The sequence below is a fragment of the Erithacus rubecula genome (genome assembly GCF_903797595.1).
Source record: "Erithacus rubecula genome assembly, chromosome: 23".
In the NCBI taxonomy this organism is placed as follows: Eukaryota; Metazoa; Chordata; class Aves; order Passeriformes; family Muscicapidae; genus Erithacus; species Erithacus rubecula.
Window position 1 is genome coordinate 7,070,510 of NC_136675.1, and position 21,702 is coordinate 7,092,211.

The window sequence follows — 21,702 nt, forward strand, 5'->3', positions numbered from 1 at the left end:
GAACCAGTGTTAAAGATTCCTTTAACTTCCCAGGAATGGCAGCAAGCCCTGAAATGATGGGACTGGGGGATGTCAAATTAACACCTGCAACTAAAATGAACAACAAGGCAGATGGGACACCCAAAGCAGAGTCCAAGTCAAAGGTAAAACGTTCTGGGTTTTGTTTTCATTGACTCCCATCCTCTTCAGCATCCAGGGAAATAAAGCCATGTGTTGTGTGTTCTCTTGGATTGAGCAGTGTGAGAGATGGAGGGGAGCTTTCCCCAGTCCTATGGGAGTCATGGATTTCACTTGGAAAACAAACTGGGTATTAGGAATTATTACCTGCCACAGTGAAAGTGCCAAAAGCAGTGTAAACAAACCTGAGTTTGCTGGTGGAGTGGGCCTGCAGCGAGCCAGCTCTCAGCTGGGACGTGGTAACTGAAGTGTTGCAGTTGTTTCACAAACAAACCTCTTACTAATCCTGTCTTAAAGCCAGAAGAGGGAGGCAAACAAGTTCTTCAGGGAGTGTTTTCCTTTGCATTGCTGCTACCAGTTTCAAAAGAACCACCAAAAAAGCAGTTTCTGAGCCCCTGGTCTCCTCCTTTGCTACCTGGAGGAAAACAAATGCTCAGCAGGTTTGATCCCTGTGCCAGCAGCAGGAAGATCCAGGAGTTCTGCTCCTGTGTTCTGGCACCTGCCTCTTGTTTATGGCAAAAGAGAACATGCATGCTCTTGGCCAGAAATCAGGGCTGCTCTCCTGGTCTGTGCTGTGGCAGGATCATCTCATGTGCCATGAACACGCTCAGTTTTGGGTCTAGGCTTTACCTGGGAGCAGAGTTCAGCAGGTTGGAGGAGCCCCTCTGTTCAGGAGCTCATTTCTAAGGAAGGGTTTGGAATGCCAGAGCCACTCTGCCTGTGCTCCAGGTGGGGAAGGACACGAGCTGGGGCCAGCATGGGAGGCAGCAGGGCCAGGACTGCAGCTGGGCCTGGAGCAGCTGCAGTGCTCAGTCCTGATCTGTCTTTCCTTCTCCCAGAAGTCCAGCTCCTCCACCACCACCAACGAGAAGATCACCAAGCTGTACGAGCTGGGCGGGGAGCCCGAGAGGAAGCTGTGGGTGGATCGGTACCTGGCCTTCACTGAGGAGAAAGCCATGGGCATGACCAACCTGCCAGCCGTGGGCAGGAAGCCCCTGGACCTCTACAGGCTCTACATCTCAGTCAAGGAGATTGGGGGGTTGACTCAGGTCAGTGAGCCAGCAGGGCACAGGTGTGGCCAGATGTCAGCCATCACTTCCCATTCAGCCACGTTTTGTTCTGTAAATAAAGCCCAGCACCCTTCAGGTGAGCCAGATCCCTGCTCTGCCTCTGGCTGTGGGAGCAGTCTGTGGCCAGATCCAATTCCAGCCCTTGTCCCCTGCTTTGTCCAGTGCAGAGTTTGGTGGCACTTTATTTTTCATCTGGCTGTCAGCTGGCCTCGTGATTGATTTGATTTGCAATCTGCCCCTGTAAATCTGAGTTTCCTCTAGGTGAAAAGGGAGTTTTGGGCTCTGCCCCTGTAAATCCGAGTTTCCTCTAGGTGAAAAGGGAGTTTTGGGCTCTGCCCCTGCAAATCTGAGTTTCCTCTAGATGAAAAGGGAGCTGAGCAGTTTTGGGCTCGCTCTGCTTGGGATGAAAAAGGGATGAATCAGATCCCTTGTGTGAGCTGGGGAGGGTCGGTGTCTCCTTTGGAGCTCAGAGCCTCCTGTTTGCTCGTGCAGGTCAACAAGAACAAGAAGTGGCGTGAGCTGGCCACCAACCTGAACGTGGGCACGTCGAGCAGTGCTGCCAGCTCTCTCAAGAAGCAGTACATCCAGTGCCTCTACGCCTTCGAGTGCAAGGTGGAGCGTGGCGAGGACCCCCCGCCCGACATCTTCGCTGCTGCTGACTCCAAGAAGTCCCAGACCAAGATCCAGCCTCCCTCTCCAGGTGAGCCACAGCAGCTTCTCTCCACACTGCCACCAAAGCCCCAGCTCTTCCCTGCTGCTGGAGGAGAAAAATGTTTTGGGAGTCAGTTGGGCCTCTGGGATAGTTCAGTTTGGTGTGTCCAAGCTTGAGAAAAAGGAAAACATAAAAAATACACACACAGACACATCTGTGCTTGCTGCTGCATCTCTGCTGCTGAGGATCTGGTGGAGAGAGAGCTCTGGAGTTTCCCTGCAAGGAGATGCCCAGAGCAGCCCCTGTTCCTGCTCCTGTTTGGGGTCCCCCTGCAGAGGCTGTGCTGGTTTGGGCCGTGCCAGGGCTACCTGCTGGGTACTCACCTGGCACTCACCTTGCTCAGGATTCTGCTCTCAGCCCTCAGCAGGAGCCAGGGGGGAATTCCTGAGGCTCTGCAGGTCTGTGGCAAGCTGGGTGCTTTGGGAATCAAGCCCCCTTTGAAATGAACCTTTGCTGCTGTTGCACATTTGATGGGGTGCTCCTGTTTCTGAATATTTAAGCATAATGCTCACTTCAGATTTGTTAAACAAAAAAAGAAAAGACATCCAGGCCAGCCATGCATGTTGTACTCTTTGGAAAGTCTGATCCTTTCTCTCTCATTTGCATTGAGTTCATTGCTTGAATTGCTGCTGGATTTGCCAACTCTTATTTAAGCTTGAGTTTTCCAGTTTGTCTTATAACTAAAATATTTCTGATGCTTTTTCTGGTCAGCAGCCTGCTCATGTAGGTGAAATTAAAACTTGATCTGCTTTGAAGTTCCTATAGTGTTTGCAAAAAAAAATATATACAATTTGGTTCTGAAACCTGGCACCATCTTTGTCAGGCTGCTGAGGAGTGGAATAATGAACCTCTTTGAGTGCAGGGCAGTTGTGTCCCAGCCCTGCTGAGCCCTTCAGTGGCAGTGGGCTTGTCCCAGGGCTCTGCTGGGCACCACATTTCTCTTCTCCTTTCAGCTACAGGAGGAGGTTTATAGAGAATTAGTCATGTCTTGTCACTGGTCAGGAAACCTGTCCCAGTGGAGCTTCATCCTCAGTGTGTTCTGCAAGATAAAGTCACTTTTGTGCCATTAGACAAACCTCTGTCCAAAGTGGTGTCTGAGTTCTGCTCAAACTAGGCCACAAATCCAACCCCCCTTTCTTACACAACCTCTTTCTTGCCCCCCACCCCGAGGCAGTGGAGCAAAGATGTTGAGAGCATTTAGAGTTTATTTGGAGAGAGCTGAGACTTTCAGGAAGCCACTTTGGACTTGTTGTAGCTCTAGGTGTGTGTCAGAGTGGATTAGGTGCTGCATCAGTTTTTGTTTGGTTGTGTTTGGGAAGGGCCTGGCTCTGCCTTCTGGGCTGAGCTCCTGCTCCAGCACATCAGCAAAGGGATTTGCAGGGCTCTACACCAACCTCTGCACATTTGGGTCCTGCTGTGAGAGGACTCTGCTGTGTTTCCAAAAACCCTTCTCCACCTCTCCCTGCTGCAGCCTCCCCCAGCTGGGAATGTGCAGAGCAGCCCTGAGCCTGGCTGGTGGCTCTGATCCTTTCTGCTGAATCACCCAGCCTGTCCCTGCTCCTCTTTCACTTTCCTTTTCTTGCTCTCAGGGCCTGGGGGTGTGGGGCAGGGCAGAAGTGTGGAGTCCTGGGTGCTGCTCCTCCTGCAGGCTCCACACACACAGCCCTGTCCCCAGGGATCACCTGGGTGAGAACAAGTTCCCTGCCTGCAAACCTGTGCCCAGCACGGGGACATTCTGAAGCCATTTCATCACTGGAAGTCTGTGCTGTGCTGTCCTTGCAGACCTCACAACCTGTTGGCACTGCCTTGCTCCTCATTGCAGCCTGTTCTGCCAAATTAACTCCTGCAGAGCTTTGGGATGGTGAGGATTGCACTGTGCCATTCTCCATTAACCCCTTCTGGGGCTGCACAGTGCCAGAGCCATCCCCTGCAGTGTCCATCACCCCCTCCACACCCAGCAGTGTTCCATTTGGGAACTGGGATTCCCTGGTGGGCACTGGGAGGTTCCTGGAAGCTCTGCAGGTTCCCTCTGGCAGAGTCCCCGGGGAGGCTCCTTGGGTTTGAATTCCCAGAGCGTGGAGCTGGCCCTGCTCCAGCTCAGTGTGGGTTTGTGAGTGGGAGGGAGGGGAGCTGGGGACAGACACCAAATGGCAGCGACGCAGGGAATGTCTGGGGAATGTCTGGGGCCTCTTCCTGCCCTGCCACAGCCAATTCCTGGGGGAGGCAGGAGCTGGGCTGCCAGGGAGGGGCTGGGAGTGGAGCTGCCCAGGAGCTCCTGCCAGAGCTGCCCGGGCTGGAGGGAGTCACAGAGCAGAGGACAGGGTGCCAGGAAGGTGGGGTGTAAACAAACATGGCCTGGACGTGACCTCGGAGGATTTGAATGAATAGCTGCAATGACTCATCAGGCAGCAGGGCTGCAGCTCGGGGTATGGGCACTAATGGAAACGTTAATGAAGAGTTCAGCTCCTGCCAGCTGCGGGAGCTGCTGAACCTGAGCTCTGCTGCCACTGCCACCCTGGGCTGGGGAGAGCTGCTGCACAGCTGGATCACACACTGGGCTTTGCTCAAAGCTCACTGGAGCAGAAAGCTCAGGGGCTGGGGCTGGCAGGAACCTGCTGGACGGGTTTTGTGCTGCAGGGAAAGGTCCAGCATCTCTGGCATTCCTGCTCCAGGAATCCTTGGGAGGGTCTGCACTGCTCTGGAAGGGCAGAGCAGGCAGAGGAGCCTCCTCCAGAGTTACTTGGTGGTTTCAGCTGAGGTTTCCATCACTGGGGAGATCCTGAGACTGCCAGGACAGGGCTCACACCCCCTCCTGGCTGGGGGACGTGAATGTGACAGGGGCAGCAGTGGTTGTCACTTGGTACAGAGCCCCATGTTCCTGCCACTCCAGAGCATCCCCAGAGCATCAACCTCTATGGATAACGTGGGAAGCACCACACAGGGCCAGGGTGTGGAAAAGGGAACGGGGTTAAGATGAGCAGGGACACAACTTCTCAGCTTTAGGTTCTTCTGAGCAGCCTGGCCCAGCCTGGCCTTGAGCTGTTGAGCTCCTTGTGCTTTTTTGGCCATAGTTCACCTGTCCCTTCCTCAAAGGACTCTCTGTTCTCGAGGCTGATGCTCTGGGAGGTTCAGGGCTGCCTCCATGGGGTGCAAAGCTGCTGACCCCCCGTTTGCTCCTCCTGCAGCGGGTTCAGGCTCCATGCAGGGCCCCCAGACACCTCAGTCCACCAGCAGCTCCATGGCAGAAGGAGGAGACTTGAAGCCACCAACTCCGGCGTCGACGCCTCACAGTCAGATGCCCCCTTTGCCAGGCATCAGGTACGGAGCCACTGCTGGGGCTGGGGTCACTCTGGGTCTCTGCTGCAGATGTTGGGCCCTTGGGTACCTGCTTTGGTGGGACTCCATCGCTTTGCACCTTCCTTTGTGCTGGCAGCTGCACTGTGTGTGAATGTTCTTTAATTCTGAGGTTGGGTCTGAGGAGAGCCGTGGAAGGGCAGTTCCTCTCGGGTCTGTGCCCTTGGAGGGGCTGGCAGCACCCGAGGGGAGCCTGTGAGCAGCACCCTGAGTGCCTGTGTAACGTGGTCTCTGTGGGTTTGGGACAGGAGTAACTCGGTGGGGCTGCAGGACGCCTTTGCAGACGGCAGCGACGGCGCGTTCCAGAAGAGGAACTCCCTGACTCCCAACGCAGGGTACCAGCCCAGCATCAATACCTCGGACATGATGGGGCGCATGTCCTACGAGCCAAATAAGGATCCCTACAGCAGCATGAGGAAAGGTGAGGGGCCGTGCTGCCCGGGGCCCCCCGCAGCCCAGCTGTGTTCCCAGGGCACAGCTGGCTGTGCTCACTGGCTCCTGCTGTGTTGCAGCTCCTGGAAGCGATCCCTTCATGTCCTCAGGGCAGGGCCCCACCAGCGGCATGGGTGACCCTTACAACCGCGCCAACATGGCCATGGGCCAGCGGCAGCACTACCCCTACGGAGCCCCCTACGACAGAGTCAGGTGGGTGCTGCCCCGGCCCCCGGGACCCCCGGGCACAGCAGGGCACAGCAGGGCTGTGCTGAGCTCCCCTGCACTCAGGGATGTGAGTGACCTGGCTCTGTTGTGTTCCCTGGCAGGACGGAGCCCGGGATGGCAGCCGAGGGCAGCCTGGGCAGCGGGACCCCCCAGCCCAGCATCCTGCCCTCCACGCCCGACTCGGGCATGTACTCGCCCGGCCGCTACCCCCAGCAGCAGCAGCAGCAGCAAAGGTCTGTGCCAGGGGCTGCTCCCCCAGCCAGGGCTGCCAGCCCTGCTCTGTGACACTCACACGTCTCTCTCTTCTCCAGACATGATTCCTATGGCAATCAATTCTCCACTCAAGGCACAACCTCGGGCAGCCCCTTCCCCAGCCAGCAAACCACCATGTATCAGCAGCAGCAGCAGCAGGTGGGTGGTCCCAGGCAGACTGACTGCTCGGGCAAGAGTTTTGTCTGTGCTGGTTGGGAAGAGGGAGGATGAAAACTCTCTGGGCTTTATGAATGAAAAATAAGGTGTCTCATCACAGAATCACACAATGGCTTGGATGAAGGGATCTCAAAGCCCATCCAGTGCCACCCCTGCCGTGGCAGGGACACCTTCCCAGGGTGCTCCAAGCCCTGTCCAACCTGATTTTATACAGGGGACTTTTTTCCCATTTGAAAACAATTTTTTTAAAGTTTTGATTAAGAAAACAGTTCTGAGAATGGAGATTGTATGGTTTGCATGCTCTGGTCAGGCAGCAGAAGAACAGGAAGTTTTATTTGGCTTCTCTGTCCCTCTGGAACTTTCTGAATCCCATCCTGTAGATTCAGGTAGATTGTTCTGCACAAACCAGGGGGTATTTTTGATCTTTCTCATCCTGCAGCCAGAGGCTTCAGACCCCACTGCCCTGCTGTTCCCAAACCCACCAGGTTTGTTCCAGGACAGTTTGAATGAATGTGTATCCCTTTCCCTAATCCTCACATGGGACTTGCTCTTTGTAGCCATGCCAGGACCCATAATGTTTTCCTGATAATTTTAAATCTTATGGTTTAGGAGAGTATAGAGAGGGCACTCACTGAGCTGTGCTAAGAATAATTCCAACTGCTCTGCAGTTTGGCTCTGCAACCAGAGCCACGGGGCTCGGAGCCAAGAGTTCGAGTTACTGTGGAACTTGTCATCTCTGAAGCCCTAGAGCTCCATCTGAAGCCAGTTATGGCCCTGGAGTGTCTGAAGAGCCTCCACAGCAGCTACAGCTCAGACCTCAGAGGCCAGAGAGACCCTGGATTTTAATTTGGTCTCAGCAATTGCCTGTTACTCCGTTTGCACTTAAAAGAATTAGGGGTGAGAAGCCTCCTTGCTCCTTTGAGCAACGTGTTTTGAAATCCACAGCAAGGGAAGAAGCAGGAAGTACAACAGTTTTCAATGCATTTTGTCTGATACTTCTGCAGAAACCTGGGAGGCGTGAGAGAAATAGGGTCTGATAAAATTCCTGGATGTGGAAGGAAGCAAGTGTCAGTGTCTGGTCTGGTTTGTGGTGAATGCAGAGTAGAGCTGAGCCTTTTCTGCAGGAAAGTCCTTCCTGTGGGCAGACTCCTGCCCCCGAGGCATCCTTGTGGAATCCACAGGGAAACTCCCCAGGCAGCCACAAGGAATCGGCCTTGGCTTGTGAAATGGAACAACTGATCCAACTTTCACATGGGGTGGGGCAGCAGGGAGCCAGAGCCTCTCCCAGGCCGTGTGTGGGGCACATCCTCTGCCTCCGGGGCCTGCCCGGAGCTTTGGCTCCTTTTCCTCATGGACTCACCGAGGTGGGAAGAGACTCTGGGGTCAGTGGGTGCAAGGTGTGAGCGATCCCCGCGCCGACAGGGACGGGATGTGCCCAGGGCGGGCAGTGCCAGCGTCCCCAGCCCCTGTCCCAGCCCTGACAGGGACGGGATGTGCTCAGTGCCAGCGTCCCCAGCCCCTGTCCCAGCCCTGACAGGGACGGGATGTGCCCAGTGCCAGCGTCCCCAGCCCCTGTCCCCATGCTGACAGGGACGGGATGTGCCCAGTGCCAGCGTCCCCAGCCCCTGTCCCAGCCCTGACGGCCGCCTGTGCCTCTCTCTCCCCAGAACTACAAGCGGCCGATGGACGGCAGCTACGGGCTCCCGGCCAAGCGGCACGAGGGCGAGCTCTACAGCGTCCCCTACAGCGCGGGGCAGCCGCAGCCGCCGCAGCCGCTGCCCCCGGCGCAGCCGCAGCAGCCGCAGCAGCAGCCGCCGGCGCAGCCCTCGCCGCAGCAGGACCTGTACAACCAGTACGGCAGCACCTACCCCGCCGAGCGCCGCGCCGGCCAGAGCCAGTTCCCCTTCCAGTTCGGCCGGGAGCGCGTGTCGGCCGGCGCCGGCGCCGCCCCGCAGAGCATCCCCCCGCAGATGATGGGGGGCATGCAGCCGGCGCCCGAGGGGCCGCAGCAGGGCCCACTGTGGCAGGGCCGCAACGAGCTGGGCTACGGCTCCTACCCCAACCGGCAGAGCTCGGGCGCCGCGCCCCAGGGCCCCGCCTACCACGGGGTCACTCGAACAGACGAGATCCTGCACTCGGACCAGAGGGTCAACCACGAGGGGCCGTGGCCCTCGCACGGCAACCGGCAGCCTCCCTACGGCCCCTCCGCCCCCGTGCCCCCCATGACCAGGCCCCCCCAGTCCAACTACCAGACCCCCCCCAGCATGCAGAATCACATTCCTCAGGTATCCAGCCCAGCGCCTCTGCCCAGACCTCTGGAGAACCGCACTTCTCCCAGCAAATCCCCGTTCCTGCACTCGGGGATGAAGATGCAGAAGGCGGGGCCGCCGGTGCCCGCCTCGCACATCGCACCAGCAGCCGTGCAGCCGCCGCTGATCCGCCGCGACATCACCTTCCCGCCCGGCTCCGTGGAGGCCACGCAGCCCGTGCTGAAGCAGAGGAGGCGGCTGACGGCCAAAGATATCGGTAAGAGGGAGCTGCTGCCCTCCTGCTGGGGATCGCTGCTGCCTCGGCCCTCGGTGCCACCCTGCCGGGGGGGGCTCTGCTGGCTTTGAGAGAAAAAAGGCATTTTTGTGGATTGTGTTCTGAGCCCTGACTCTGGCATTGCTGGTGGTAGACACAGCCTGTACGTCATCTTAAGCAGGCTCTGCTCTTCACAGGTCCAAAAAGCAGTATCAAGTGTCTCCTTTTTGTTTTGAAACTCCAGGAGCTGCAAGTATCATGTGTTTATGTTACAGGAACTCCTGAAGCCTGGAGAGTGATGATGTCTCTGAAGTCGGGGCTGCTGGCTGAAAGTACGTGGGCCTTAGATACCATAAACATCCTGCTCTACGATGACAACAGCATCATGACCTTCAACCTCAGCCAGGTGGGTGCAGATGCTCTCTGGGGCAGCTCCTAGAAGTGCTGGTGCTGCAGGGGTTTCTGCCAGTGGCACCAGCAGCTCCTGCAGCCTCTGTACCTGGAGCAGGGGTGTGGGCAGCTGTGAGTGGTCACTCGCTGGCCTGAGGGCTCTGTGTGTGTGCAGTGGCCCTCCCTGGGGGTTAACCAGCGGGGAGACAGAGCCCAGAGCACAGGGTGTGGGCAGGGGGTGTTTGGATACTGACAGCCAGTGTCTCCTTCTGTCCCTCTTCTCAGAGGACAAAAACCTCACTTCTGCACCAGTTATTGCCAGCACAAGCACCATTAACTGCCAGCACCGCTTAAACTCTCTGCCCTGTGTGCATTGGCCTGAGTTGTTTTCTGATGGCTGTTCCTTCCCCCTCCTGTTTTTCTCCCCCCTGTAGCTGCCAGGCTTGCTGGAACTCTTGGTGGAATATTTCCGGCGCTGCCTGATCGAGATCTTTGGAATCCTGAAGGAATACGAGGTAGGAGACCCAGGGCAAAGAACACTATTAGATCCTGAAAGGTTCTGCAAATCCTCAGCTTCCTCCCCTGAAGAAGGGGAGGAGGACGACGAGCCACGGAGCCTGAACTGTGAGGAGGAAGAGGAGGACGAGGAAGAGGAGGAGGCAGCGTTTTCGAGCAAGGACAAAGTACCTCTAGAGAGCAGCGAGGAGAAGCTAGTGAGTAAATTTGACAAGCTTCCAGTGAAGGTGGTGCAGAAGAACGACCCCTTTGTGGTGGATTACTCGGACAAGCTGGGGCGGGTGCAGGAGTTCGACAGCGGGCTCCTGCACTGGCGCATCGGCGGCGGCGACACCACCGAGCACATCCAGACACACTTTGAGAGCAGGAGCGAGCTGCCCTTGCCTCACAAACGAGCTTCCTGCTCCTCTGCCCTGAGGAAACGCTCGGCAGCCGAGGGCGCCCCGAGCCCCCGCGAGGGAGAGGCCCCTGCTCCCGACGGCTCCTCGGAGAAGAGGATAACGGCCACCATGGACGACATGCTGTCGGCACGGCCCGGCGCCCTGGCCGGGGACGAGGAGGAGCCCAAGGAAACGGCCAAGGAGAGCAGCAAGTTTCCCTTTGTCATCAGCCCAGCTCAGAGCCACAGAAATATAAAAATCCTGGAGGATGAACCCCACAGTAAGGACGAGACGCCGCTCTGCACCCTCCTGGACTGGCAGGACTCTCTGGCCAAGCGCTGCATCTGCGTCTCCAACATCATCAGAAGTTTATCGTTCGTGCCGGGCAATGACTTTGAAATGTCCAAGCACCCCGGGCTGCTGCTGATTCTAGGGAAACTGATCCTCCTACACCACAAGCATCCAGAACGCAAACAGGCCCCCCTGACCTACGAGAAGGAGGAGGAGCAGGACCAAGGGGTGAGCTGCAACAAGGTGGAGTGGTGGTGGGACTGTTTGGAGATGCTGCGTGAAAACACACTGGTCACGTTGGCCAACATTTCTGGGCAGCTGGACCTCTCCCCTTACCCGGAAAGCATCTGTTTGCCTATCCTGGATGGACTCCTCCACTGGGCAGTGTGTCCCTCAGCAGAGGCCCAGGATCCCTTCCCCACACTGGGGCCCAACGCTGTCCTCTCCCCTCAGAGACTGGTTCTGGAAACACTCAGCAAACTCAGCATCCAGGACAACAACGTGGATTTGATCCTCGCCACGCCGCCCTTCAGCCGCCTGGAGAAGCTGTACAGCACCATGGTGCGGTTCCTCAGTGACAGAAAGAACCCGGTGTGCCGGGAGATGGCCGTGGTGCTGCTGGCCAACCTGGCGCAGGGGGACAGCCTGGCCGCCAGAGCCATCGCCGTGCAGAAGGGCAGCATCGGCAACCTGCTGGGCTTCCTGGAGGACAGCCTGGCCGCCACGCAGTTCCAGCAGAGCCAGGCGGGGCTGATGCACATGCAGAGCCCCCCCTTCGAGGCCACCAGCGTGGACATGATGCGCCGCGCCGCCCGCGCGCTGCTGGCCCTGGCCAAGGTGGACGAGAACCACTCGGAGTTCACCTTGTACGAGTCGCGGCTCTTGGACATCTCCGTGTCGCCTTTGATGAACTCTTTGGTTTCACAAGTTATTTGTGATGTACTGTTTTTAATTGGCCAGTCATGACAGCTGTGGGATCCGAGCCCCCGTGTGCGTGTGCGTGAGTGGAGAACTTAGAAACTGACTGTTGCCCTTTATTTATGCAAAACCACCTCAGAATCCACTGTCTGCCCTGCGCTGTCCTGCTTCTCCCTCGGGGAAAGATGTCCCCGGCCCCTCTCCCCCTTCCCTGCCCCTCAAATTTGTCCCCAATCCCCTATTAAAGGAGACAAAGTTCTGTCTACATAGAAGACTTTTTTTATTTTAACCAAAGTTACTGTCGTTTACAGTGAGTTTGGGGAAAGACGACTTGCCGTGTTATCCCATTGACAGGCACCACTTTCATAACTGTTTTTAATGGTAAACTCTGAAGGACAAAAAGTGACTGCTGAACTCTGTGTGGTTTATCGTTGTACATTCACAATCTTGCAGGAACCAAGAAGTTACCAGTTGTGAACAGACCTTGTCCAAGGGAGGCCTGTGCAGTAGCGTGTAGAACTCCATGTACTGTACACCTTAAACTGTAAACATACTGTAATAATGTCTCACATGGATAAAAAAAAAAAAGAGAAAAAAACGCTGGATCAGCAGCAAGCTGTAGTTTTTAAAAATGTTTTTAGTTAATGTTGAGGAGAAAAAAAAGGCTTTTCCCCCAAAGTATAATGTGTGAACCTACAACACCCTGACCTCTTTCTCTCTTCCTCCTTGATTGTATGAATAACCCTGAGATCACCTCTTAGAACTGGTTTTAACCTTTAGCTGCAGCCCAGCGCTGCCACGTGTGTATATATATATGACGTTGTACATTGCACATACCCTGAGACTCCTGCAGTTTTGTCCCCTCCCACCCTTTATAGTATGACGAGTTAACGAGTTGATGACCTGCAAAAGCGAGACACAATTATTTAATCTCTTGCCAGACATCCCTCCCTGGAGGATGCTGTACAGGTCTCTGTGTATAAAGTCATTGCTGTCTCAGCAGCCAATCAACTTATAGTTTATTTTTTCCTGTTTTTGTTTTCTTTCTAATCGAGGTGTGAAAAAGTTCTAGGTTCAGTTGAAGTTCCTGATGAAGAAACACAATTGAGATTTTTCAGTGATGAATTCTGCATATTTGTATTTCAGACGATGTAGCTAAAAACTTGATGTAAATTCCTCCCTTTTTTCCTTTTTTGGCTTAATGAATATCATTTATTCAGTATGAAATCTTTATACTATATGTTCCACGTGTTAAGAATAAATGTACATTAAATCTTGGTAAGATGTTTGTAAGGGTTTTTTTTGTTGGCAGTTCAGTGCTGCCGGGTGCTGCCCAAGGCCTGCCCTGCTCAGGACTCTGACTTTGCTCTGACTTTGCTTTCCCTGCTGGAATTTTTAATTTTTCCTTAGGAGCTGCCCAGGCTCGGGATTCGCAGCGTGAGGTGAAGCTGTGGCTGCCAGGGAGGGAAGGGCTTTGCTGGGGAGGGAGGCAGTTCCCTCCCAGCTCTGTAAAATGGAACATTTTCATTCCCCTCGCATTTTTCACGTTCTCTGATTGTGGTGCCCGGGGCCGGGGCTTTCCAGCAGGCAGAGCTCGTGTTTGCCGGGCATTTCATGGAGCCCCAGGCTCTCTCCTCAGTGGATGCTGCAGCAGGGCAGCTAGAACTGCTCCGAGCTCATTAAAGAAAAAGCAGCTTTTTTTTTTTTTTTTAAAGGCAAGCGTCATTTTTGTTCAAAAATTCCCCTTGTTTTATCTTCCCAGCCCTCTCCTCGGGAGCTCTCAGTTCCCAGAGCCTTCATTCCTCAAACTCCAGATTGCTGGGAGTGATTGTGCTGAAATCAAAGAGTCTTTTTCCTGAAAAGTCTTATCTGTCAGCAAGAATGGAGGGAGCTCTTCCTGGCAGGAGAGTCCTTCAGATGGATTGCTCAAAGGCAGGAATGGTGCTGGGCTGGGAAGCGAGTGTGAGACCAGGGTTCACTGTCAGAGCAAACCCACTCCATGACAATTCAGTTCTGTGTTGCAGGAGTTGAGTTGCACCTGATGGAACGGATGTGGAAGTTGTGCTGCTTCTCCTGAACAGAAAGGAGCCCTCAGTGAACTGGGAGCAGGTAATGAATTCAGTCTGCGGTCAGTGCCACGCTTGGGAGTGTCCTGAAAACCCATTTCACCAGAATTACCCACCCAGCAGACCGGGGGATGTGTGCAGGCACAGCCCCTGTGCTCTTCCAGAACAGTGGAAATAAAGGGATGACAAGAGAGTCAAATGAGAACAGTGTTCCCGGTTTGGCCACACCTGACCTCCCACCTTGGCGGCCTGGAGCTCAAATCCCCGATTTGACCCCAAATCCTTCCAGGAACTCCTCGAGACACCTTTTGGGGACCCCAAAGCGCTCGGGGAGCGTCCGTGAGGGCTCAGCAGCCACCGCGGCTTCTCCTCCGTCCCAGGCTGGGTCTGAGCAGAGCCCGACGTTTCCATCTGGCCCGCGGTGAACTCAAGTTTTCCCCTTTGCTGGCAGGAACGGGGAAGGGCAGAGCGATCGGTTTAACTGCGCTGCTCTAGGAATGGGGAGAGTCTGCAAAGCACGAAGGGTTCGCGTTCCGGCCGCCCTGGGCGTGGGGCTGGGGACAGCGGGGGCTGGTCTGCCCGCCGCGGGTGCCGCTGGCCGCGCTCGCCCCGGCCCCGCTCCCGCTCCCGGTGCCGGTGCCGGTTCCCCGCCCGCCCTCAACAAAGATGGCGCCGCCCGCCCCTTCCCTGCCCCACACGCGCGCGCCGCCGCCACGTGACGCCGGAAAGGGCGAGACCGGAAGCTGCGCGTGCTGCGGGGAGTGGGCGGGGCCGGGGAGCAGCACGCGGAGGGGGCGGGGCCTCGTTCCCGCGTTCCTCCGCAAGGGGGCGCTGCGGCACCGGAACCGGGACCGGAATCGGGATCAGAGCCGGGATACCGGGATCGCAGCCGGGATCGCAGCCGGGCTGCCCCGCCGCCCTCGGCCCGGCCCCGGGCCCGGCAGCAGCCGCACGGTGAGCCCTGGAGGGGCCCGGCCGCCGGGAGGCCTCGGCCCGCGGTCCCGCCCGGAGCGGCCCGGGTCAGGCGCGGGGTCGGGCGGGGTTGGTGTCCCCGGGCAGCGCTGCCAGGCCTGGCTGGGGCCGGGAACGGTACCGGAGGGGTTGGGGAGAGCCCCGGCACAGCCCCGAGTGCTCAGGGCCCTCCGGTGTCCGGCCGCGCCTCAGCGCACCGGTCCCGAATCCCGGGAACATCCCAACCCCGGGAACATTCTAATCCCGGGAACATCCCAATCCCGGGAATATCCCAATCCCGGGAACATCCCAATCCCGGGAATATCCCAATCCCGGGAACATCCCAACCCCGGGAACATTCTAATCCCGGGAACATCCCAATCCCGGGAATATCCCAATCCCGGGAACATCCCAACCCCGGGAACATCCCAATCCCGGGAACATCCCAACCCCGGGAACATTCTAATCCCGGGAACATCCCAATCCCGGGAATATCCCAATCCCGGGAACATCCCAATCCCGGGAATATCCCAATCCCGGGAACATCCCAACCCCGGGAACATCCCAATCCCGGGAACATCCTAATCCCGGGAACATCCCAATCCCGGGAATATCCCGATCCCGGGAACATCCCAATCCCGGGAACATCCTAATCCCGGGAATATCCCAACCCCGGGAACATCCCAACCCCGGGAACATCCCGATCCCGGGAATATCCCGATCCCGGGAACATCCCAATCCCGGGAACATCCTAATCCCGGGAATATCCCAACCCCGGGAACATCCCAACCCCGGGAACATCCCAATCCCGGGAATATCCCGATCCCGGGAACATCCCAACCCCGGGAACATCCCAATCCCGGGAATATCCCGGTCCCGGGACCCCCCCGTGCGCCTGGGCACAGCGCAGTTTGTCCTGTCCGGAGGGCAGAGCTCTGCCCGTGTGCTGATCCAGGGCAGGTTTCGTTCACCCCGAGCTGTTTCCAGAGGTAAATCCGCTCCTGTTTGCATCCAGAGCCAGGGGAAGCACTGCTGGAGCTGCAGCCTCTGCACCAGAGCTGGAACCGGGCAGGGTTGATGGCTGAGAGCTCCCAGCCCACAGAAACGGCAAACGGGATTCCCAAAACCCTGCCCAAAACTTGGGCACCCTGCTTAGAAGAGGTTTTAAAGCGCCTGGAGCGTCTGCTGAGTGTCGCAGCAGGCTGGAGAGGTGGCAGGGCTGCTGGGGCAGGCGCTGCCTGCCGGCCCTGGCGAGGGAAGCGCCGCTGCGGCGAGCGGCTGCTGCCCCCGGCCGGTGCCTGCCCCGCACTGCCGGGGCCGCCTCTGTCCGCGGCTCTGTGCCCGGCTCAGTGCCTGCTCTGTCCCCGGCTCTGTCCCTGCTCCATCCCCCTCCCCGGCTCTGTCCCCGGCTCTGTCCGCGGCTCTGTGCCTGCTCTGTGCCCGCTCTGTCCCCGGCTCTGTGCCCGGCTCTGTGCCTGCTCTGTCCCCGGCTCTGTCCCTGCTCCATCCCCCTCCCCGCCTCTGTCCCCGGCTCTGTCCGCGGCTCTGTCCCTGCTCTGTCCCCGTTCCATCACCCTCCCCGCCTCTGTGCCCGGCTCCATCCCCTCCCCGCCTCTGTCCCTGTCTCTGTCCCTGTTCCATCACCCTCCCGGGCTCTGTCCCCGGCTCTGTCCCCGTTCCATCACCCTCCCCGCCTCTGTCCCTGTCTCTGTCCCTGTTCCATCACCCTCCCGGGCTCTGTCCCCGGCTCTGTCCCCGTTCCATCACCCTCCCCGCCTCTGTCCCTGTCTCTGTCCCTGCTCCATCCCCCTCCCCGGCTCTGTTCCCGGCTCTGTCCCTGCTCCATCCCCCTCCCGGGCTCTGTCCCCGGCTCTGTCCCCTCCCTGTCTCTGTCCCTGCTCCATCCCCCTCCCCGGCTCTGTCCCCGGCTCTGTTCCCGGCTCTGTCCCTGCTCCATCCCCCTCCCCGCCTCTGTCCCCGGCTCTGTCCCTGCTCCATCCCCCTCCCCGCGCCGCTTCCCGACTCGGATTCACAGCTGAGAGCCGAGGGAAGCGCAGAACCCGGAGAGAAAAGCGTCTGTAATTAAGATTTTGCATCTTTTTTCTGCTGGGATATTTTTAACACCCTTCTCCCTCTCCTTTTTGTGTTCGTGCAGGTGCTCTTTCCCACAGGATTTTTGGGGCAGAGCCATTCCCGACGCCGCATTCTGGATCCAAATGGGGCTTGTGGGCTGCAGCTCTTTTGAAGGCTTTGCTCTGTCACAAGGTGTGCTGCGTCGTGACAGGAACAGGCTTTTTAAAGCTATTTGCTTTGAGCTCTCTTGGCACATTCAGGCGAGGCTTTTTCTCTGCTTTTTGAAAAAACTATATTTAAAGTGCTGGGACCATTTCTGCCGCTGTGCTTTAATAGGATTTGCAGCTGTGAATGTGCTTTAAAAGAGTTTACAGCTGGGTTGAAGTGTCCCCTCGCTTAAAATAACGTCACAGCTTCGTGATGCAGGAGAATGTGCCTCCCACCAGTTGCTTTGTGAGTTCTGGGGAGCACAAGGGGAATAGGAGCAACCCCAAAACTTTTATTTGTGGTTAAATAGGAAGCATAACCCTGTGGTTGGGGCTTGGAGTTGTCAGTGAGCCAGTCTGGATCTTGGTTTTTGCCTTGCTGATGATTTGCTCTCTGCCCTCTCGTGCAGTTCCAGCCTGGCAGGGTTTTATCTCCACAATGGCAATAGGGAAATCTCAGATTTTAGGTTGTGGAGTGCTCAGTCTGGGGATGTCTGTGTGTTACAGAGTGCTGGAGCAGAGAGAAGGGCAGGATGTGGTGTCACTGGGACCCAGTGAGAGCTGTGGGCTGTGTTTCTCAGACTGAAAAGCAGTTGGTGGCTGGGGAGCCAGCAGAAGAAATGCTTTATCTTAAAGAGCTGCAGGCAGAGCCTGCATGGGCTCAGAGCTGTGACATGCAGACACTGACCTGGGGAGGCTCCACAGAGAGGTTTAAATCCCTCAGGTGGAGTTTGCAGGGAGGAGGTGGCCTCAGCATGTGCAGTGTGCCTGGCAGCAGGTGCCAGGAGGGTGAAATCCTGCAGAATTGGAGGTGGTGAGGGTGGAGTGGCACAGAGTTTGTGTCCTGCCCATGCTGCCTGTGCTGGGGGGACTCTGTGCCTGAGTTCCACCCTGCTCTGGCAGAGCTGATGCCATGGAGCCAGCTGAGTAAATCCATTCTTGGCTTCCCAGGGAGCAGGAGAGAGGAGGGAGCTCTGGCAGCCCCACTCAGTGGCTGCTTACACGGGGGTTACACTCAGAGTCCACATGAGTTCTGTCTCCATTCCAAGAAAAGGAGGCTTAAATGCCATTCAGTGCATTGGGACTGGATGTGTGTGAGGATGCTTGGCTCAGCCCTGGCTCCAGCTGCTGCAGCAGCCTCTCTGCTCCAGGGATTTCTCCAGTCTGGTGAGGAGTGGGGTCAGAGAACACACTTTAACCTCTCTCCCTCAGTGTCTTGGCCAAGGTTAAGAAGTCAGGGATTATTTTTTTTAATAGGAACAGTATCAAAGAGGTCTCTGCATCATCTCCCAGATCCATGATCTCTTCCATAAGTGACTTTCTTGTTCACAGAGATTTGCACCCTTTCAAACGCCTGGTGGTAATAAAGGCGAAAAATTCACAAATGAGGCTGAAGCCAGAAATCTCTTTCTCCTCTGTGTTTACCCAGCCAGGTTTCCCAGCTGGAAGGAGAATCCCCCTGGCACTGTGAGCCCCTGAGGCGACTCCTGCGTGTGGGATGGAGCTGTGGAGCAGGGCAGACCCGCAGCTCCGCGAGGTCGTGTGCTTCTCCCTGCGCTGCCGGGCCCTGGCGCTGCTGCTGCAGGCAAGTCTGTGCCCAGCCAGAGGGGCTCTGCTGGCTTTGCTGCTCCTCCCTTTGCAGCGCCATGAGCTGCTCCTGCTCAATGGGGAAATCATCTCTGGAGAGCCAACAGACTCTGCAGCCACATGGGCTTTACTGACAGGTTGCAGTGAAGTAGAATTGCATAAATTTCCTTGTAGCCTGCTGTGTTTTCACACTGATGCTGTTAGAGGCTGGTTTGGCTCCAAGTGTGAAAGTTTCCTTTATCCACAGAAAAGGAACAATAGTCTCCCCCTGTACATTCCAGCCAAGTCTGATTTCCAGAGACATCCTGCTCTGAGCATGGGAGAGCTTGGCTGTGACAGCCAGCCCAGAGCTCAGTCCCAGCCCTGAGCAGCTCTCCCTGGCCAGTTCTGCGGGGATCCATGCTGGGATCTGGGATCTGTCCCAGAGCGTTATTCTGTTCAGATGTAAATACCCCAGAAAGTCGCGTTTGCCCCTTTTCATAACCTCGCGGGCATTTACGCACAGCCCTGGGGGCTCCGGCCTCAGCCTTTGTTTGTCCCCCAGGAGCTCTGGGTGCCAGAGCCAAGCCAGCGTCCCTCTCTGTTTCGGCAGGCCGTGTTCAACCTGCTGATCCCGGACCACGCTGCCGACGCCTTCCGCCCGCCCGGTCAGGGCGCGGCGGGCGCGTGGGACGCGCTGCTGGAGCGGCTGCTGGGCGGGCTGGCGCGCTGGGACGGCGAGCATTTCCTGTTCATCGCCGAGCACGGCTACCTGCTGGAGCACAGCTGCGCCTTCCTGCCGCTCTTCCCGCTCGGCCTGCGCCTGGCGGCCGCGCTGCTGCCGCCGCCGCTGCCGCTGCGGCCCCGCAGCCGCCTGCTGCTCTGCGCCGCGCTGCTCAACGCGCTGCTGGCGGCGCTGGCGGCGGCGGCGCTGCTGCGGCTGGGCCGGGCCGTGCTGCGGGACCGGCGCCAGGCCTTCCTGGCCGCGCTGCTCTTCTCGCTCAGCCCCGCCGGCGTCTTTCTGGCGGCCGCCTACTCGGAGAGCGCCTTCGCCTGCCTGGCCTTCGGCGCCATGTGGCGGCTGGAGCGGGGGCAGGGCCGCCTCAGCGCGCTGCTCTTCTCGCTGGCGGCCGCCGCCCGCGCCAACGGGCTGGTCAACGCCGGCTTCGCGCTGCACTCGAGCGCCCGGCGCTTGGCCCGCCTGCTGCAGGGCGGCTCGGCGCCCTCGCTCTGCGGGCAGCTCCTCCGCCTGCTGTCGGCGGCAGCCCTGACGTGCGCTGCCATTTTTCTGCCCTTTGTTCTGTTCCAGTGCTTTGCCTACGTGCGGTTCTGCAGCCCCGGCACGGGGCTGGCTCCGAGCGCTCCCGAGCCGCTGCTGCAGCTGGCGCGGGACAAGGGCTATCGCGTGGCAGGCGCGGCTGGGGCTGAGCCCCCCTGGTGCTCCCAGCGCTTCCCCGTGGCCTATTCCTATATCCAGGACACCTACTGGAACGTGGGCTTCCTGAGGTACTTTGAGCTCAAACAGATCCCAAATTTCTTGCTTGCTCTGCCTGTCACCCTTCTGTGCTCCTGGGCTGCCTGGACCTACGTCAGAGCAAACCCCCGGCACTGCCTGACGCTTGGTCTAGAGAGGAGGAAGAGTGAAGAGAGGGGAAAGGCCAGAGATGGGTTTTGTGGCCCTGCTGCCTTCGTGTACGTGGTGCACAGCACGGCCCTGCTGCTGTTCGGGTTCTGCTGCATGCACGTGCAGGTAGGACACGGGGGTCCCTCGTGGGGCCGGGCAGTGCCAGCACTGGGGTGATTCCTCCTCTGCCTCTCGTTCCCAGGTGCTGACCCGCTTCCTTGGCTCCTCCTCTCCCATCCTGTACTGGTTCCCAGCTTACCTGCTTCAGGAATATGAACCTTTACTGCGGAGCACAGGGACTGATGACCCAAAATCTGAGAAGCCTCTTCTGGGTAAATCTGGCAGTTCCTGTGGGAAAGGGACCTCAGACAACCCCGTTGTGAGGCTGCTGCTGAACTGGCGATCGCTTACCCCCCTCAGCAAGAGCATCCTGGGCTTCTTCCTGGGCTACTGGCTGCTGGGGCTGATCCTGCACTGCAACTTCTACCCGTGGACGTAGCGGGGTGTGCTGGCACAGGCCAGCTGGACGGAGCTCTGCTCCGGACAGGAACTCGGCTGCTCTGGGAGCCTGAGGAGGCTGTGACGGCGCTGCTGTTGCAGTTACAAAGGGTTGCTCCATGTCCCAGGCGGGGTGTTCTCTGCGGGGTGATGCTGCCCCGTTCAGCTGGCCTGGCTGAGCGCCAGAGTTCCCATCAGCTGCTGGGATGGGGAGCGCAGCTCAATTCCTGCGTCTCCTGGCGGAGGGTACGGCAGGCGCTGGTGGGTGGCAGGATCCCGTGATGGATTTGGGGGCTCCCTGGGATGTGCAGCTGCCCGGAGCTCTCAGACTGTCGCGGCTCCGGGTGCGGGTTCCGGGCTCCGAGCCGGGCTGGGCGGGGACACGGCGGGGCTGTGGGGGACATGCCGGACCCAATAAACGAGTGCAAGTTACCGGAGCGGCGGCACCGCCCGCGCTATCGGGATCGGGACCGGGAGCGGGACACGGCGGGGGCGGGGCCTGGCGGGCACGTGATGACACACGGCGCTGAGGGGCGGGGCGATGCGACGCCACGGCGGGGGCGTGACGCCGGAGTCACGTGGTCTGCGAGAAAGGCCACGTGATCCCTGGAGTGGTCACGTGCACGGGTGGTGCTGCCACGTGATGCCGCATGTTGTCACGTGGTCCGGGTGCAAGTGTCACATGACACTGCTGGACACGTGCCCCCCGCGGGATGCTGAGAGGGTCACGTGCCTTGGGGCGGTGTCGGGTGACCCCGAGTCACGTGATGTGGGAAGTGACCCGTGACGCTGGATGGTCACGTGTTAGTTCGGTGTCATGTGACTTTCACCTCACGTGCCATGTTTAACCACGTGATCTCAAAAAATTACCATGTGGCTCGAGGGGCGTCGCTCTGCGACGTCATCGCTGTTCCGGGGGCGGGGTCGGGCTGGGGGTGGGGCCGGGGGAGGTGTCAGGGTTTGGGGCGGTGCTTTGGGGTCGGTGCTTTGGGGTCGGGTTCTCTCCCAGACCCGGGCTGCCACACCTTGAACCCCGGCTGCCTTTGGAGCGCCCGGCGCCTCCCGCAAACCGGCACCAGAAAACCGGGAGGGTGAGTTTGTGTCACGGGAAAGGCTCCGCTCGGGCCCGGGGATCCGCGCCGGCGGCGGCCGGCAGGGGGCGCTGTGCGCGGGGCGGGGCTTGGGAACGGGACCGGGGAGCGGGGCGGGGCTGGCGGGGAGCGGGGCGGGGCCGGCGGGGAGCGGGGCGGGGCCGGCGGGGAGCGGGGCGGGGCCGGCCGGGAGCGGGGCGGGGCTGG

The 21,702-nt window shown here is 58.5% G+C and overlaps 2 protein-coding genes across 4 annotated transcripts in view; both read left to right on the forward strand.

Moving 5' to 3' along the window:
* The window catches only part of ARID1A (AT-rich interaction domain 1A), a 51,120-nt gene extending 38,418 nt beyond the window's left edge, over positions 1–12,702 (forward strand). For 2 of the 3 annotated variants that reach the window (XM_079325625.1, XM_079325627.1), the window contains 11 exons: positions 34–143; positions 1,017–1,226; positions 1,740–1,947; positions 5,145–5,277; positions 5,562–5,734; positions 5,826–5,958; positions 6,075–6,206; positions 6,285–6,378; positions 8,067–8,928; positions 9,201–9,331; positions 9,750–12,702. In XM_079325625.1, the coding sequence (XP_079181751.1) occupies positions 34–143; positions 1,017–1,226; positions 1,740–1,947; positions 5,145–5,277; positions 5,562–5,734; positions 5,826–5,958; positions 6,075–6,206; positions 6,285–6,378; positions 8,067–8,928; positions 9,201–9,331; positions 9,750–11,468 (3,905 nt within the window). In that variant the 3' untranslated portion in view covers positions 11,469–12,702. The remainder of the gene's footprint in view (positions 1–33; positions 144–1,016; positions 1,227–1,739; positions 1,948–5,144; positions 5,278–5,561; positions 5,735–5,825; positions 5,959–6,074; positions 6,207–6,284; positions 6,379–8,066; positions 8,929–9,200; positions 9,332–9,749) is intronic. The other variant, XM_079325626.1, reaches the window with a different exon arrangement.
* A 1,607-nt stretch (positions 12,703–14,309) lies between these two features.
* Positions 14,310–20,890, forward strand: PIGV (phosphatidylinositol glycan anchor biosynthesis class V). The gene is made up of 4 exons (XM_079325483.1): positions 14,310–14,440; positions 16,593–18,301; positions 18,896–20,032; positions 20,109–20,890. Exons 2-4 carry the CDS (start codon positions 18,215–18,217, stop codon positions 20,403–20,405), a joined length of 1,521 nt encoding a protein of 506 aa, XP_079181609.1. The 5' UTR covers positions 14,310–14,440; positions 16,593–18,214; the 3' UTR covers positions 20,406–20,890.
* The last annotated feature ends 812 nt before the right edge of the window (positions 20,891–21,702 follow it).

What these genes read in the sequence shown, in the direction of transcription:
- PIGV (XM_079325483.1), top strand. Translation starts at nt 18,215, where the DNA reads ATGGAGCTGTGGAGCAGGGCAGACCCGCAGCTCCGCGAGGTCGTGTGC. An exon ending in CCCTGGCGCTGCTGCTGCAG is followed by an intron (nt 18,302 to 18,895) that starts GCAAGTCTGTGC and finishes CTGTTTCGGCAG; the next exon opens with GCCGTGTTCAACCTGCTGAT. An exon ending in TCTGCTGCATGCACGTGCAG is followed by an intron (nt 20,033 to 20,108) that starts GTAGGACACGGG and finishes TCTCGTTCCCAG; the next exon opens with GTGCTGACCCGCTTCCTTGG.